General features: G+C 38.6%; 2 protein-coding genes across 2 annotated transcripts in view; one reads left to right on the top strand and one right to left on the bottom strand.

The window, feature by feature from the left end:
* The window catches only part of LOC116502680 (zinc finger protein 420-like), a 474,998-nt gene that overhangs the window by 323,329 nt on the left and 133,808 nt on the right, over nucleotides 1-17,861 (bottom strand). The window lies entirely within an intron of this gene.
* The window catches only part of PRKAR2A (protein kinase cAMP-dependent type II regulatory subunit alpha), a 72,120-nt gene that overhangs the window by 13,866 nt on the left and 40,393 nt on the right, over nucleotides 1-17,861 (top strand). Inside the window, exon 2 of the mRNA XM_032208600.1 lies at nucleotides 2,829-2,864. Coding sequence (XP_032064491.1) covers nucleotides 2,829-2,864 — 36 coding nt within the window. The remainder of the gene's footprint in view (nucleotides 1-2,828; nucleotides 2,865-17,861) is intronic.

Genomic DNA, 17,861 nt, shown 5'->3' with positions numbered 1-17,861 from the left:
CTACTACAGCATGAGAAACAGTATCCTGGGCTGTTGTTCCTTTTAGTTCCTTAAGTTGCTGTATTCTTTTGTGGATCTCAAAGACTGCAAGAGTTGAGTAGCGGAGTTCTTGTGGAAAACATTAGGGTTGTTTTGTCTGAGCATGCAGAAGAACCAGTTTCCTAATCTACAGGATAAGAATACATAGCTGACCATGCCACTGCACTTGTGGGTCTTCAAGACCTTATCATAATGACAGGAACAGATTTGCCAACCTCTACCAAAGTGAGCAATAAAACCCACAAGGATCTAAAACCTTTCCTGTCTTATATAAAAAATGACAATGGCGATGAAAACAGACAAGTATTCTCTGCTTGCTATTACTGTTTGTCTTCAACACTGGAAATGTAATGATTCTAGGCAGAAAAAAATGTCTTTCGTAAAATGCTAGAGTTAATTTTGGGGGAATGAAAAATTTCACTGCATGAATGTTTTGCCTCAAGTTATTTTGAAAGAGACGTTATTTAGCTGATTTTTAAATTTTGTTCCAGTTCTTCAGGGAAAAATAAAATAAAGGATGCCAGAAGAAGGAATTACAATGAGGAACTGTGCACTTTCCCCCTAGATTTTCATGTTTGCCTATGAATGAAATTTTGCTTATTAGTAGCAGGTTATGGGTGGAAATAAGACATTCATCAGAGGAAGGAAGGTTCTTCAGTCTAATATGTAGGAGAAGAGATGCCATCAGAAATTCTTTTTGCCTTCCAGTAGTGGGAGTTTCTGATTCTGTGCAGAAGGAAGACTAGAATCCAAATGATGGAGAGAAAGACAATGCCCAGTGGTGGATAAAGGCCCACTGGTGCCCTAAGCACTGAAAAATCTTGGTGCCCCCTCCTTTGTACATATGGTACAAATATTCATTGGTTTTTTTTTTCTTTCTCAACTTTGTGGTGCCCCCTTCGGCCTGGTCCCCTAAGCAAGTGCTTAGTCTGCTTAATGGTTAATACACCACTGAGAATGCCCATGTATTTCTTTGAAGGATGTTACTTTACATGGAGATTCTGTTAAGCAAAAAGATACAATCAAAGGAATAACATTGCTTTCATGATCCATTTTCCCCCTGATTCACAGGATCTGTTTTTGTTGCTTGTGTTTTATTCCTCTTAAGTTCATTTTTAGCTAAATGAATTTTCTGTTGACATACTTGCTATTTCTGTTGACATATACCAGTAATTGCTATTTGTTAGCCTGGTTGCTGTTGTGATATCAGTTTTGGATCATTTATTATTATTTTGCTAACATACAGCTGCTTATATCAGGGTCTCCAAACTGGGTAACTTTAAGAGTTGGGGACTTCAACTCCCAGAATTCTTCAGCTAGCAATGTTAAAATTGCCAAGGTTGCACACCCTGATTTATTTTTACCTGAGACAAAGGAAAATGATTAGGTTTGATATTACATGCATATGCATAACATGGATTAGGCTTTAAATGAATAGAAATGGTTTCATACTGATTGATGATCTTGTACAGCTTTAAAATTCATGTCAGAATATTTGATAGCAGCAAGTATTTGATAGCATAGGGAACTGAAAAACATAAATCAGTAAGTCATTGCAGATCTTTAAAAAATCTATCTCACCCTCCACCCTCACTTAAATGAAGCTAAAAGTGTTTCCTCATTTTATTGGTAATACAAGATACCAGTGATGAAATAGATTAATCCACATATAAAGTTGAACATTCATCTTCATGTCCCAGTTACTTATAGATAGCTAAATCTATTGCCTGCCTGATTGCTGTTCCTTGACCAGAATTAGATTCTGGTAGATGTTTTCAAAAGAGAAATGACTATACCAAAATGGTGATTCCTGGAAAGCAATTTTACAGCAAGGTTGATTATGGCAGATAGCATAAAAGTGAGAAGTTTAATCTAGAACTACAGGTAGTCCTCGAGTTACAACCATAATGGAGTATGCTCATCACAGTTGTAACTAGTTGCACCAGTCATTAAGCAAATTACTGGAATTGTTGAGCAAACCAATTGTTCGCTATGGGCGCAGTTTTACTGAAAATAAAGATTACTAAATAAGTAAAGGACAGTTTTTGGCATAACTGTGTGCAGGGGTGGTAGTGGGTAGAACTGTCTGAAGTTCGAATCTGGGTTATAAGTACCCCACAGGTAGATCATCTAAGCAACTATTTGTAAGTTGAAGACTATTTATACTTAACTGTTTACTGTGTACTCTAATAGTTAAGTGTGAGCATCTGTTTCATGAAAATTAAATCCTATGAAATGCTGTAAAAGCACAGCAAATTGCTTTGGGTAGTTAGTTCTTACCTACAAAGAAAGACCTTCATCTAACAAATTACTGAGCTTTGCATTTTATTGGCCAACTTGACATTTCAGCAGCAATTTACTTTAGTCAGCCAATAATTTCATACTTGTTTATGGACTGCATGTAATACATGTTCCATTTCTCCTCTGTGTTTATGAGAGAATTGAAGAAAAAAAACTGTTATAGGAAGGAAAGCTTTCTTCTGTGCCCAGTTTATAAAGGCAGTTTTCCTATTCTATTCTCTTCCAGCAGCACAGAATTTGTTTTAAGCTTAAAGTTCTTGGAGGTATCTTTTTGTCAGGGCTTCAAGATAAATTCAGGAAAATCTTAACATTAAATATGCAGTTAAAATAATGCTTTGGAAGTTTAATTAAAATCAGTAATAATAAAAAGCCAGCCTGTTATAGGATAACAACTTGATAAATCTGTTGTTAGATAATTATGATCTTCTTTAATAATTTTATCAACCAATTATTTCCTAACTTATCAGACTTTTTTGTTTCTGTTGTAGCTCCTGTTATTAACAAGTTTAACAGAAGAGTATCAGGTCAGTATTCTTTTATCATATAATTTAAACAGCTGTTTCAGTGATTACTTTAGTGTGTGTGTATTTTTCCAGTGTTGCCAAATAGTAAAAAAAGAATTTGCAAAAATTAACACTTTGTTTAGCTGGAAGTTTTTAAAAAATCAAGTATTGACTTCTGGAAAATTAGAAAGTGAAAAAAAGAAAAATTGCAGCCCTAGATTGTTTTAGTATGGAAGTAAAAGCTGTTTTCTTTTACTCTAATATAAAGGTTAAAATTAGGTTTATGGAATAAAAAGCGAAAAAGTCATAATATTGACTAAAATATTTAGGCTTTTCCTTGAACAAATATGTGAGAGGATAGAATATTTTTAAATTTGCTTCACAGTAAACAAGACAGCCTTATTTTGTTCCAAATTTCTGATTTTATTTATTGCTTTGTATTTCCCAAGGTTTATATACTACTCCAATTAAAACAATGATTGAATATGTTATATTCCTCAGAACAATGTAGGACAAAATTACATCAAACAGAGAACTACAAATAACAGCAATAAAATCATAATACTGTTATATTGAACAATATCATAGATTTGTAGTAATACAATAAACTTCATGAATGTTTGAAGGAAAAATCATTTCAATTCATAAGCTTGTACATTTTTGAAACTCTAGTAATGTTATGCAAAGATTTTATACAAAGTCTTGTATAAAAGTGAATCTATTGAATTACCCCATCAAATTTTGTAACTTCTTAGTATGGTGTTTCATTAAGAACTAATTGAAATAACCCTAAATTGTTACTTTACAAAATAAATTTATATTGAAATTATAGCCCAGTTTTAATATGGACTTATTCTTAATATAACAGAATTAAATCAATCTATTGTCCATGCTTTTACTATTTATATACTGAATTTTAATCACTAAGTTTTAAATAATAATAACCTTGAAATGTGTTAAACTCTCCTTTGAGTTGAATTTGATGCCTGGTGACTGCATGAAGTTATCAACAATATGGAAGTAATTTGCCATTGCTGCCTTCTGGAATGGTTGTTTTTTTTTTTACATCCCAGTCTAATCTTTAGCCATATGACTTGGATCCAAGCCTATTTATGATTTTATTCAATTTTATCGATTGAAATTAATATTATGAAATTATTACTTTTTATCTGACTTTAAATAAATTCCTCACATCTGGTCATTCTACATTGTGATTTCAGTGTTTTCTAATCCCTAGGAAAGCAATATTTTGAAGAAAAGGATACTTATTTTTTTTTAAACTACCTGGAAGTGATTTTTACTGTGCATCACTATAACTGGAGCTCTTAAAACTACAGGTGAAACTTGAAAAATTAGAATATCGTGCAAAAGTTCACTTATTTTAGTAATGCAACTTAAAGGTTAAGCTAATATATGAGATAAGACTCATTACATGCAAAGCAAGATAGTTCAAGCCGTGATTTGTCATAATTGTGATGATTATGGCGTACAGCTCACGAAAACCACCATCTCAGAAAATTAGAATATTACATGCAATCAATAAAACAAGGATTGTACATAGAACAATATCAGATCTCTGAAAAGAATAAGCATGCATAGGTACTCAGTACTTGGTTTGGGCCCCTTTTGCAGCAATTACTGCCTCAATGCAGCGTGGCATGGAAGCTATCAGCCTGTGGCACTGCTGAGGTGTTATGGAAGACCAGGATGCTTCAATAGTGGCCTTCAGCTCTTCTGCATTGTTCGGTCTCATGTCTCTCCTTTTTCTCTTGGCAATGCCCCATAGATTCTCTATGGTGTTCAGGTCAGGCGACTTTGGTGGCCAATGAAGCACAGTAATCCTACAGTCATTGAACCAGGTTTTGGTGCTTTTGGCAGTGTGGGCAGCTGGAAAATGACCATTGGCTTACCTGAAGGGTCCTTTTCCGTGCACTGTGGGAGAGTCCAAGCAAGGGTTAAATTCTGTCCTTCTGCCCAATGGACGGGATTGAAATCTTGACCAGGCCTACTGGTTTCCCGGTATTTTCAGTTTTTCAATGAAGGCATGGTCCCGAAAAGTAAGTCAATGTCAGGTCAACGTCAATGTTCCTTCCTTCCAAAAAACGTCCATAGACAAAAGCAACAACGACTTCGATGGAAAGGAGATAACCTCAGGGCGGGACTGGACTCTCCCGCAGCACATGGAAAAGGACCCTTCAGGTAAGCCTATGGTCATTTTCCCATGCGCTGCTTGGAGAGTCCAAGCAAGGGATATACCCAAGCAAAAAAAAAAATGTCCAAGAGCAGGAACCACAAAGAGTAACATCCCAACCCTAATGCATCTCAGAAGCAACACCCTGCAGCACACGATATTCCAATTTTTCAAGTTTCACCTGTAACTCTGGGGGGGGGGGGTATCAAGCAAATCAGGGTTAGTGGTGAGCTTGCACAAAGAAAGGATAGATGACAGAAATGGCTAAAGGGGGGAGCCTGATCTAGGCAAGTCCCAAGCACAGCAGTATGTTGCAAGTTAAGAGCAAAAGAAGTCATCTATTTAACAGAAAGAAGCAGGATTCAATCAATTATATAAAATAGATGATTTGTGCTATTGATTCTTCTCCTGTCTGTGACTCTGTCTATACAAGTAGTCTTGATTTATAGCAATAGCAATAGCAATAGCAGTTAGACTTATATATCGCTTCATAGGGCTTTCAGCCCTCTCTGAAGTGGTCTGCAGTACTGCACCCTAACCACTGTGCCACCTCGGATCTTTATGATTTATGACCACAATTGAGCCCAAAATTTATGTTGCTAAGTGAAACATTTGTTAAGTGAGTTTTGTTCCATGTTACAACTTTTCTTGCTACATTTGTTAAGTGAATCACTGCAGTTGTTAAATTAGTAACACTGTTGTTAAGTAAATCTGGCTTTCCCATTCTCTTTGCTTGCAAAAAGGTCACAAAAGGGGATTATATGACCTTGAAATACTGCAACTATCATAAATATGAACCAGTTGTCAAGCATCTGAATATAAATCACATGATCATGGGAATACTGCAGTGGCAGTAAGTCTGAAAAATGGTCATAAGTCACTTTTTTCAGTGCCGTTGTAACTTCAAATGGTCACAAAATGAACTGTTGTAAGTTGAGGCCTGCCTGTATACAGTTGTCGAGTTATCTGGAACTTTAGACTGGGAAGACCATTCTTAGAGTGTCTTAAACATTGTATTTGTCTCTCTGGACACTTCTGAAAGTTAATTTTTGTGCCTATTGGCTATGCAGAAAGCCTTGAGTTTGTCATATGTTCTGGGTTATCGTGAATTAATATTTGAATTCTCTATCAGAAGCGGACTGTGGGCATTTAACTGGTAATGCAAAACAACATGATTGGAGGAGCTCCAGGTATGCAAACGTCCTGGAAAGAGTTGGGTGCTTTCTGTGGTGCAATGTGAAGAGCATGGCCTAATCCATCACCCCTAGCATGATCTATCTCCACTGTAGTGGCAAGAAAGAGAGGCTAAGGTCAAGTAGTTCTTTTTAGGTAGACTCAAAGCAAGGTTGGCCGGTGGTAGAGATTTTGAAGCTGGTATACTTCTCTTAATTATTGATTTGGGAGCTTAGCAATAGCAATAGCAGTTAGACTTATATACCGCTTCATAGGGCTTTCAGCCCTCTCTAAGCGGTTTACAGAGTCAGCATATTGCCCACAACAATCCGGGTCCTCATTTTACCCACCTCAGAAGGATGGAAGGCCGAGTCAACCCTGAGCTGGTGAGGTTTGAACAGCCGAACTGCTGAACTGCAGTCAGCTGAAGTAGCCTGCAGTGCTGCATTTAACCACTGCGCCATCTCGGCTCTCGCTTCAAAGTAAGGGTGTAGTTTGCAGGATTCTGGTCCTCACTTCTGTATTATTTATAGCCTAGGATAAAAGTCCAGTTATTCTTTTCCTTCTGCTCTGTCTGGACAAGCCAGCTATCCAAGAGAAACCTGTTGAAGAAGAACAGGTTTTGACAAAGTCCTGAAGATCTGGATCCCTGCTAAGTTGTATTCTGGGCTCCACTTTGCTTAGGCAAGCTGACACTGATTCTGTTTTGTGCATGCAAGTCATCAGCTTATTCTAATCCATTCACAAGAGTGCGAGGAATACAGTCGTAAAATGCTAGATTGCCCTATTTCATAGTCTCTGCTGCTATTTACTAATTAACCTACAGAAAGTTGGTAAAGGAATTGCTTTTACATTTTTAAAAGTATGTTTCAGAGAATTGCTTAGCAAATTAGAAAAGCAGCTAATGTTTTTCACAGTTCTAAACAGAACTGAACTTATTGAAGAAAGTGCAGTGTAGATTCATTTCAACACAGGACATGATAAAGAACAAAATATTTTTCTGACAATTATTTTTAGGCTTTCTAATGTTTGTGCAGAGTACACACTTTTTGCATTTGGCAATGCATCTGCAAAAGAAGTTCAGAAATATGAGAGTAGAAATAGTCTATTAATACACATTGTTGCACCTGGTAATCTCAGGGCTAAACAGCATAGTGCCCCTATCATTAATGTGTGGTACATGTAATATACTGTATACAATTTAAAAAATCTTCTTATGAACCTCTTCTTGGATGTCTATTGCCTTCTGCATTGTTTTCAGGCGCTGCATATTCTGTGTTTGGAAAATCTGTAAAAGACTATTGCGAGTCTTTTAATTGGGAATTGATCAAAGTACTGAGTTACTTTTTTTGTATTTATTTTTTACGTCTTTTTTAAAATATATGCTACATATATATGTTGATGAATGAAGAATCATAAATGAGATTAATTCCTCAGGGTGACATCATCACATTTCACTGCATGAACTACTATCCCTAGATTGTTAATGTGGCAAGTTAAAAGTATATAGGATTACTGTTTGTGGGGAAAAGAATGAGAGAGCAGGAAGCTTCTGCATGAATGAATCTCTCTCTTGGGGCTCCAGTGTCTCAATTTATGATCTCCAGCTGCCACAAAGCAGTCCAATATGATGCTTAATCTCCGAATGCGAACAGATTCTGTCACCCACATATTTCCTCATTCTTTAACTTCTAGTCAGTAGCAGCAGGGATTGAATGTGTGTGCTCACTGTTTTGTTGGCTGATGCCTTCTCAAAGTATGGTTTGGAGAAATGACAAAAACAAATAAGCCAATTGAGAAACATAGAAACACTTGGAACAATATGTTCCAGCCTACGGATAAAATTCTGTAGCATGTGATTTAAACTAAATACAGTACTTGAAATGCACTCTCTCTTTTATCCTGTAATAGAAAAACTTCATATCTGTGGGACAGTTAATGCTGTACAAGTAGAAATTAAATTGTTCACCAGAGTTTAATTAATTCTATTTCTGTCTCAGTAACAATGGAAAGCATTGTCTTATATTGCAGCAAGGGTAGTAGAGTTCTGCGGAGGCAGGTTAAATGTCTTTCATGGCAGGTAGGGAAAGATAAATTTTTAATATTTGCATATTCAAAATATATGCGTGTAAAGATAATAGGTATCCTATGTATTGTGGGTAAGCTAGAAATGTATTTGTCTAATATACTGTTTAAAAAAGGTGAACAGCGATTGTACTTTATATATGGTTGCATTTTATAGGGTCATTCCCCAATTACAAGATGATTATTTTTTGCAACTTCGCTCTGCTCTGTGGGTAAACCTGACCTAATTAGCATTTAAATTGATGAAAGCTCAGCTGGCTTTCTACAAGAGGAGAAATTGACTTTCTAGATAGAAGGCATTAAGCATGTGTACCCAGCCCTGGTCTTGGAGTGGATATGCACACATACGTGTGACTGGTTATATCTTTTGCAAGCATTTCCAAATCGGGTTTGAATAGTTGAAAAAAATAGCAGCTTGATCAAACAGATCAGGATCATCACAAGCCTTTCATGCTTCAGGCAGCCTTTCATCATTTAAAATGCTTGTTGGTGGATGATTTGTTATGCAGAGAAGATAGATTTATTACTGTTTTTATATAGGATAAGGCTAGTGTCATAGCAGTAAGAACAGTGCAGTATTATTACTTCTTTCTGCTATACTTTGAAATTTTCAGGAATTTGTCCTCTGTCTCTCTAATTTCTTCCTGCTATGTAACAAGACTTCAGCTGTCAAGGAAATGATTTTCCATAATTTAAATATTGTTTGCCTTATAGTTGATAGATTTTAGTTTTTACCATTATTTCCTAAAGAAATTCATATTAAAAAGATATTTTTCATCTGAGCTTTTTAAAATGTGAGTGTATTTTTCAGTGATGGTTTAAACAGTCATAATATAAAGCAGCTAAAATATTTTTCCTGATTGTAGCATTGTCTTGCTTTTAGGAAAATATTTCTACTTCACCAATTATATTGAAATACATTTGTTGCCTTTGTTATCTCAGGTGTATGTAATTTATATAAGTAAGTTGCCATTTAATTCTAATTTTTGTTGTAGGAATCTTTGTGTGTGGGGTGGGGGGGTGGGTAGGACTTCAGTTTGTGTACAGTGCATGTGTATGCACTCAAGGCCCCCCCCCCCCGCTTTGGTCGCATTGACCGATGATCTCTGGAGAGCCAGAGATGGAGGCCATGCGTCCATCCTGGTTCTCCTTGACCTCTCAGCGGCTTTCAATACCATCGACCATGGTATCCTTCTGCGACGACTGCGGGAGGTGGGGGTGGGCGGCACTGTTTTGCAGTGGTTCTCCTCCTACCTCTCGGACAGGTCGCAGTCGGTGTTGGTGGGGGGGGCAGAGATCGTCCCCGAGGCCTCTAACTTATGGGGTGCCGCAGGGCTCGGTCTTATCCCCCCTACTATTCAACATATACATGAAACCGCTGGGCGAGATCATTCGGAGGCACGGGATAAAATACCATCAATACGCGGACGATACACAGTTGTATCTGTCTGCCCCGTGCCAACTCAATGAAGCGGTGGACGTGATGAACCGGGGCCTTGAGGCTGTTAAAGACTGGATGAGAGCTAACAAACTGGTACTCAACCCGAAAAAGACCGAGTGGCTGTTGTGTTTTCCTCCCAACAATTTGGCTAATGTTCCATCAATCAGGCTGGGGGGCAAAATTTATACCCCTCAGACAGGGTCTGCAACTTGGGAGTCCTCCTGGACCCACAGCTGAATTTTGACCATCACTTGTCAGCTGTGACCAGGGGGGCATTTGCCCAGATTCGCCTGGTGCGCCAGTTGCGGCCCTACCTGAACCGGGAGGCCCTCACAACAGTCACTCGAGCCCTTGTGCTCTCTAGGCTGGAATACTGCAATGTGCTCTACATGGGGCTGCCCTTGAAGAGCATCCGGCGACTTCAGCTAGTCCAGAATGCGGCCGCGCGAGTGATCGTGGGCGCACCGCAGTTCGCCCACATAACACCAATCCTCCGTGAGCTGCGCTGGCTACCTGTTGATCTCCGGGTGCACTTCAAGGTCCTACTTACCATCCACAAAGCGCTCCATGGTAGTGGGTCTGACTATTTGAGAGACCGCCTTCTGCCAATTACCTCCCTGCGTCCCATCAGGTCGCACAGGGTAGGCCTCCTCCGAATTCCATCCGCCAGTCAGTGCCGACTGGAGACTACGCGGAGGAGAGCCTTCTCAGTTGCAGCTCCGACGCTATGGAACAATCTCCCCGTGGAGATCCGCACCCTCACCACCGTCCAGGCCTTCCGCACGGCCCTTAAGATCTGGCTATCCCGTCAGGCCTGGGGATAGGACTTTACTCTCTCCCTGCCCGAATGCCGAGTGAATGTTGTGCTTTTATTGTTAATTATTTTTACTCACATTTTCTTTTATGTCTTGTCTTGCACTCCCCTCCCTCATTATTGTAAGCCGCCCTGAGTCCCCTCAGGGAAAAGGGCGGCCTATAAGTGTTTAATAAAACCTAAAAACCTAAACCTATAAGGATAATAGCTGTATTATAGTACCCTGCCTGTAAAGACAGGCTTATGTGAATCAGGTCTTATATAATGCAGGAAATGCCTATTAAAAAAGAAATAGAGAACAACTGCAAAGTAACATTTTCTTGAAAACAACTTCAGATGTTATTTATTTAAGAAAACTTGGTTAGCTTCAGTAAAACTTTGTTTTCAAGAAATGAGTGGAAAAAGTAGTCAGCTAATATCCAAGTCAAACCTGGATTAAGAAACTTTCTCCTTGTATCAAGACTCTCTTCGTATGATAGAATGCTCCATTAAAATATGTTCATTAGTCATTTTTAAAGGAAACAAATAAACAAAGAAATGGAACAATAAGAAATAAAAATACAAATGAATAAAAAAGGGATTTACAAACGTCACAGAAGTTGTGTAATTTTCCAGGTTATCATTATTTAATTGTGAATTAGTTAATATATTTATTAAATTTATATAACCGCTCAGCTCATCTAAAGCAACTCTAGCTGGTGCATAATAAATAATATAATATAAATGCCAATATAAAAATTCTGTTTCAGGTCTATGTAGTAGCTAATGGCAAACACTTCCAAAAATCCTTGCCAGTTTGAAATTAACAGAGTTGGAAGGGTCTTTTAATCTAACCTCCTGCTCAATTAGACAAAAAATTATGCAAAAGCAAAAATATTCACTTTATAGAATATTCTGGTTAAATATTTAATTCATGTAATGAATAAGACTTAGGAACATGAAAAACTTTCTTCATCATAGAAAGAAGACTTTATTCTCATTGATAAGGAAGGGAAAGATTTGCCTAAAGTCATAGAGACCTATTTCTTTACTAAATGCGAAATTTCCTGGCAGTACTAAAAAGAAAAGAAACATTTTTTAATTGAAATAATACACCCTGTTGAGGTTGAATTAGTTCTGAAAAAACACATGAACATTGGATATATTTTGGAGGTTATTAAAAAAGTGGCCATGATCTTTTTTGGTGGAGATTATATTTTTTACAATTTAGCATGATCTTTTATGCTTATTATTGCAAATAAAAGATGAACTGTGGCTTTTAATTTTTTTGATATGAATACACCAACTCTGTGCTTCTATGATTCTCCAGCTGATGGTGCAGGAGGGTCCATTAGTGGGTTGTTATGTTTTTATATCTCCAGAAACTGAGTCCTAATTGAAGCCACGCCTCCAGTCCTCTCTTGCTTGGCTCCAGTTCCAACTCAGTCTTTGCCTGATAGAGATGGAAAACCTTTAGCTTGTTAGAAATCTTTAAATAATTTGATTCTAATTGGCCCCTTAACATTTCTAAATTCAAACTAAAATATATTGATTATTAACTGAACTCTCCTGCTTTCAGGATTGAGTGTCACTTAAGAGCATCGGATATTGGGACTTATTATGAATATTCATAAGCAAAAAACCATGATAAACCGCTTAAAGGGCTGTAAAACATTGTGAAGAGGTCTATAAGTCTAAGTGCTGTTGCTATAATAATAAATGATTTTGTATCACAACATTGTACTATACTGAAAGGCACAAAACAAAGTTTACTCCTTCTCCCTGTTTTTATTTTTATTGGCTTTTCATTTGACAATGAAACTGTTTCAAGAAAATAAACTTCCAGGAGTTAAATGAGCAATTCAAAGCTTAAACAAATAATAACTACATATGGTTCAATAAAAGATCAAGGATTAAATTCAAGATTTTACAAGATTCAAAAATTTATTGCAGAATGGATTATATCTTTTTTTAAATAACCTGGCCTTTGAACTCATTACAAACAGAAGCAATTTATAAGAGATTACGTATCACAAAGTATTGTAATAGATGTTTGGTATAAATACAGAAAAGAATAATCCCAAATGTTTCACTCTTGCTTTATTTTAAAAGACTTGTTTTTACAAAGAGAAAAGCATAAAGAAATGTATTCCATACACTGGAGTTGGGTTGGATGGGATATTATTGGGAGGGATGAGTACAGAACACTAGAAGTATACTGTATGCCAAGAGTTTATTCCCAGCAGGGTTACTCAAGGCCTGAAGGTCATCCCAGCTGCCCAGATAAAACAAACAGGAACCTATATTGGGAAACAGCAATATAGAAAGATGCTAGAGGTAGACAATCATTTTAGGATATCAATTCATACTGTGTGGGAAAAGACCATGAAAAGCTGCTACTTTATTTCTAAGCAAACCCCACATTGACAGAAAACTTTAAATAATTAATAAAATGGTGCCAAATGATGGTTTATCAGCATGCTACTGAGGAAAAAGTGACAATTGTTTTGTTTTAGAATTCTAATGGTACTGGTACTGATGTTTATGGCTAGATTAAAGCCTTCAGAATACCTAGTTGCCAATGTTGCCATACAGGAAAAGAAAACCCAAAGTTACAGAGACAAAATTTACAGTAAGAACATGGAACATAAGAAGCGTAAACAGAGGAAAAGGTCAACCTGTGAAAGATGAAATGAAATAACTATACATTGACATCCTTGGTATCAGCACCTTGAGATAGACCAGATTTGAACACTTTTAGTTGGTAGATCACACTGTTTGCTACTCAGGACATGCTGTGGCTGGTAAAAGAACACAAAAAGATATATAGCAATTTCCATTGCAACATATCCAAAGTGCTCCTACTCCATTTCTGGGAGAGAGAGACAAATTTTATGAGGCGTTTTTACTAGCAGCTAAGGACCAAAGGTAACTCTTGTAGTTTGAAAGTTTGTTTTTGCTGCTTGTAAAACTTGTATATTTCTGGCACCAAAATAGTGCAAGCATGATTGTATATTTTTCTTATGTATATCTTACTTTATTTTATTGTGTATGTTCTATTTTAACCTCTATATTGTAGATATTATTTAGTAAGTTTTATTTAGTCTGGGTCATTGACTTGTAGTGAAGAATTTAAGCAAATATTTGAACTCAGGTCATGAAAAACTAAGGATAGGATAGCTTTTAGGAAGGGTATAGCAATATGTGCTTGGCTACAATGCAATCAATTGCCAAATAATACCAGTTAGACCTTGCAGATAACACTTTAATATGGCAGTCATCCAAGTTTCTGCTTCAGTTACTTGATACAGAAGAAGTTGATGAGTTTTATGATCAAGTTCATTTCATTTTTTTTTTTTTCATTTTATTAAAGCTTATAGGCCGCCCTTTTCCCTGAGGGGACTCAGGGCGGCTTACAAATCATGGGAAGGGGAGTGCAAGACAAAAAAGACATAAAACTGTGCGTGAATAATTAAAAAAAAAGAAAATAACAATAAAACACAACTTTCATTCAACATTCGGGTGGGGCGGATTAGAATCTTATCCCCAGGCCTGATGGGATAGCCAGATCTTAAGGGCTGTGTGGAAGGTCTGGACGGTGGTGAGTTCAATTTGTAATTGACAGAACATGAAGCAAAACATGTTGCTTCTGATTAGAGACTGGAATGTTCAAATTGGAAATATTGAGGAAAATGTAGATATGTCATATGACTTAGGAAACAGAAATTAAGGAGGAGACCAACCTGTTGATTTTTGCCAATCAAACAATTCCTTCATTGCGAACACTGTATTCAAACAATAACAACAGTGGTGTATCTGGACGTTACTAGATAGAGTACAGAGGAATAAAACTGACTACATTACTTTTAAAAGAAGTGGGGACCTTAATTACAACATTCAAACCCTGTGAAACAGATCATGAACTGTTCACATGCAAATTCCAAGGTAATCTTTTTTAAAAAAAGGCAAATTCTTTGCACAATATGTTTTTGAGCATATTCTCATCATTTTCAAGAAAAACATTGGGAATCACTTTGAATCAGTTCCTGAACCTCATTGATAAGAAAACCAAAAGAATTGTAGAATAAATTTAAATAATAATTTAAGGATGAATTTGAAGAGTCTGCCGAAGATGAAAAAAATAGATGAATACAATATGGATGTCAGAACAAAAAAACAGTGGAAATTGTCGAGGAGAGAAATCAAACTCAAAAAGATTTTAAAAATCTCAGGAAGAAGTTAAATGAAGAATTTCAGAGAGTTGTTCAAAGAGACAAGAGCCAGTATTATAATATCTGTAAAGTCATTGAAGATTAAAACAGATGTAAAAAAAAAACATGAACGGTCTTCTAAAAGATCTCTGAACTTGGAAGATCTCCAACTTTGAGCCATCTGCAGTGAACAGATACTAAGCAATTCAAAGAAAATGAAACAGGTAGAAGGAACATACTAAAACATTATAAAATAGAATTGTCAACTGCCAAGATATTTAGAAGATATTTCCTACTTTCAAGGACCTGTAGTATTAGAAGATGAAGTTAGATCAGCCCTCAGGAGAGTTGGAAAAGTACAGAAATTGATGCAATATCCACAGAAATATGGTAAGCATAGAAGAAGAATCGCTAGAAGGTTAGAAGGTTCTAACCAAGCTATGCTAGCAAATCTATAGTGGGCAATAGATTAGAAGAGGTCATTCTCCATAGTGGGGGGAGTAGCATCCAGGCTGGGTTTACTTCATCTGCTCACTAATTGGACTGAGTCTGACAAGACTGTTAAGCCACACCCCTATTTCTAGGCAGACCCAGCTTTCAACTCAGTCACTCAATGCGGACAGATGTGTCATCAAGCTTCTCAGAGATATCTGAATTTAATGTTAATTGCATCTTTATTGCTCTAGGATTGTAGGTAGCCTTGAAAGGTGTGGAATCCACATGGAGAGGTTGTGACAATTCTGTCTTAGCCCTTAAGGGATGGCAGCCAGGGTTACTTGGGCCCTTTCAGCCAAACTGACAACTGACAGGGTTTGTCTGGAGGCTAAACTGGATCGCTTTCCACTTGCGTTTCTCCCTTGGATTGAGACCTTGTTGTCTGCCTGATTTCAGCCTTAGCAGTTTAACTATTGACAGCTTCTAGCAGAGCTGGAGCACTCCGCCGCTCCTCTTTGAGTTGAGCAGCGACTGCGGCTTTGAAATCAAATTGTGTTAGGCACAGCAGAGATTGAAATTTCTCCCAGGAAGGTTTTTCGCCCAGGAAAACACAATCTGATGATTTAAATCAGCGGAGGAAGCGTGTGGCAGCTCTAAGAACCCCAAGCCACTTAGCCTCATATATTGTAGAGCGTGCTGCTGCTGTCAGTTGATTTTGGCACGAATCACCATTTTGAGCCACTCTGAAGCTGCAAATCAAAATGGCGACCGTCAGTAACAACTTGGACTTTGAGAGGAGCCAGGTCCTCGTGAATGTGGCCACTAGCCCCAATGACAACCTGGAGGCCCCCACAATGGCATCTGGCCCTCTGCCAATGTGGCCCCAAGGTGAGGGGGGTGTAAGGCCAGCAAAAAAACCCAAGCATGTCTCCAATTCTCAGGGCAAAAAAGCCAAGCCCACTTCCAAGTTTGAGCGCCAAAAACATAAGGCACTAGAGTGCATCTATAAAAAGGCCAGCAGCAAGAAGGCTTCTTCTGCCTCATCCCCTGATAAGAGGCTTTCTCTGGGGCAACTGTCAAGACCTTCTTCGTCTGGAAGAGTGACAGGGGGATCCCTCTCTCAATTTAAGAATTCCCATTGACACCTTTGGGGCTCTACCCAGGGATGGCAGTCACCCCCATCCAGCACCAGCTGGGCCTCGCCCTATCATTGAGGTAGTTGACCAGTCCATTCCCTCTACATCTGCAGGGGTGTGTCATGATCAAATGCCCAGCATGTGTGTTCCTAACTTTCAGGACATGATGTTCAAAGCCTTCCAGCAGTGTGTGGTAGCTGCTTTTCAGCAACCTCAGATTCAATCTCATGGGGGGCCAATCCCTAGGGCTCCAGACGAAGTGGACATCCTGGAGGAGAACCCTCCAAACTCTCCTGCTCAATCAGGAGGAGGATCAGGACTCAGATTCGGAGGAGGGTGAAATTAGAGAAGAAAATCTCTCTGAAGATGAAGGCATGCCTCCCTCCAAACCCACCTTTTCTGGCCTGTTTCAGCCATCTTTGTTCAAGTCCTTGTTATTCAAGGCAAAGGCCTCTTCAAAATTCGGAGACAAATCATCAGAGTCGTTGGTGCAACCTCAGGGAATATCTGCTGAGACTATCTTTGCAGAACAAGCCATTGAGGCTGACACAGTGCCACTCCTAAGATCTTCCTTGACCATGTCAAGCGACAGTGGGTGTCCCCCACTTTGGGCCCTATGCCCACTTCAAATAACAAGACATTCTTCAATGTGGACAAAGACATGGCCCAGGTGCTATTGCAATCTACTATTGATGCGCCAGTGACCGCCTTGCATACTTCTGCAAATATGCCTGGGGCACCAGAGGATGCCTTAAAACCTGAGGACAAAAAGGCAGATTTTACTCTACAGAGGGGTTATCAGGTGGTAGCCTGGGCAGTGAGAGCGGCCACAACCTCTTCCTTCTTTAAGCGATCTTCTTTGCTCTGGTTGCAGGCTCTCCAACAACGAATCCCGATAGCAGACGTCAGGTCCCACCAGGACATCAACAAGTTGGTGGCAGCCATCCAATTCTCCTCAGATGCCACTTTGGCTGCAGCCAGGTTTGCCTCTAGGGCAATTTTATCTTCGGTAGCATCTCACAGATTGCTATGGCTATGGCAGTGGCAGGCAGACATACATCATAAATGGCATCTGGGATCAGCACCCTTTGCTAGGGGTGTGTGCGTCTTTTCGGGACTGCTCTTGATCCCTTCTTGGTAGAAAACAAAGACAAGCGGAAGGTGCTTTCCACCGCACCAAGAAAGGCAATTTCCAGCCTGCATAATATCTCCGGCGATCTACCTTTCGTGCTCAAGATTACAGGTCCTCCTTTCGGGGTCAGGATTATGGGACTTCATTCAGGCTGTCGAGTTTGAGTACACAGGATTCAGACAATATCAGGGTGGTTACGTCTCTAGGCAGAAATACCAGCCAGATCGACAGCAGAAGAGTAGACAGCAGAAGCGCCCCTTTCAAGGAGGAGGAGGAGGGTGCTCCTACTGTAAAAACTAGGTCTAGGCCCAGCTCCCCACCCATCGGGGACACTTGGCTTATTTTGGCGATCGTTGGGATTTATCTTCCTCAGATGCGTGGGTTCAATCCACTATTAGATCAGGGCTCTCCCTTGAATTTC

Source organism: Thamnophis elegans, chromosome 2, assembly GCF_009769535.1.
Source record: "Thamnophis elegans isolate rThaEle1 chromosome 2, rThaEle1.pri, whole genome shotgun sequence".
NCBI lineage: Eukaryota > Metazoa > Chordata > Lepidosauria > Squamata > Colubridae > Thamnophis > Thamnophis elegans.
Note: the sequence above shows the minus strand (reverse complement) of the source record. Positions and strands in the feature narration are given on the sequence as shown.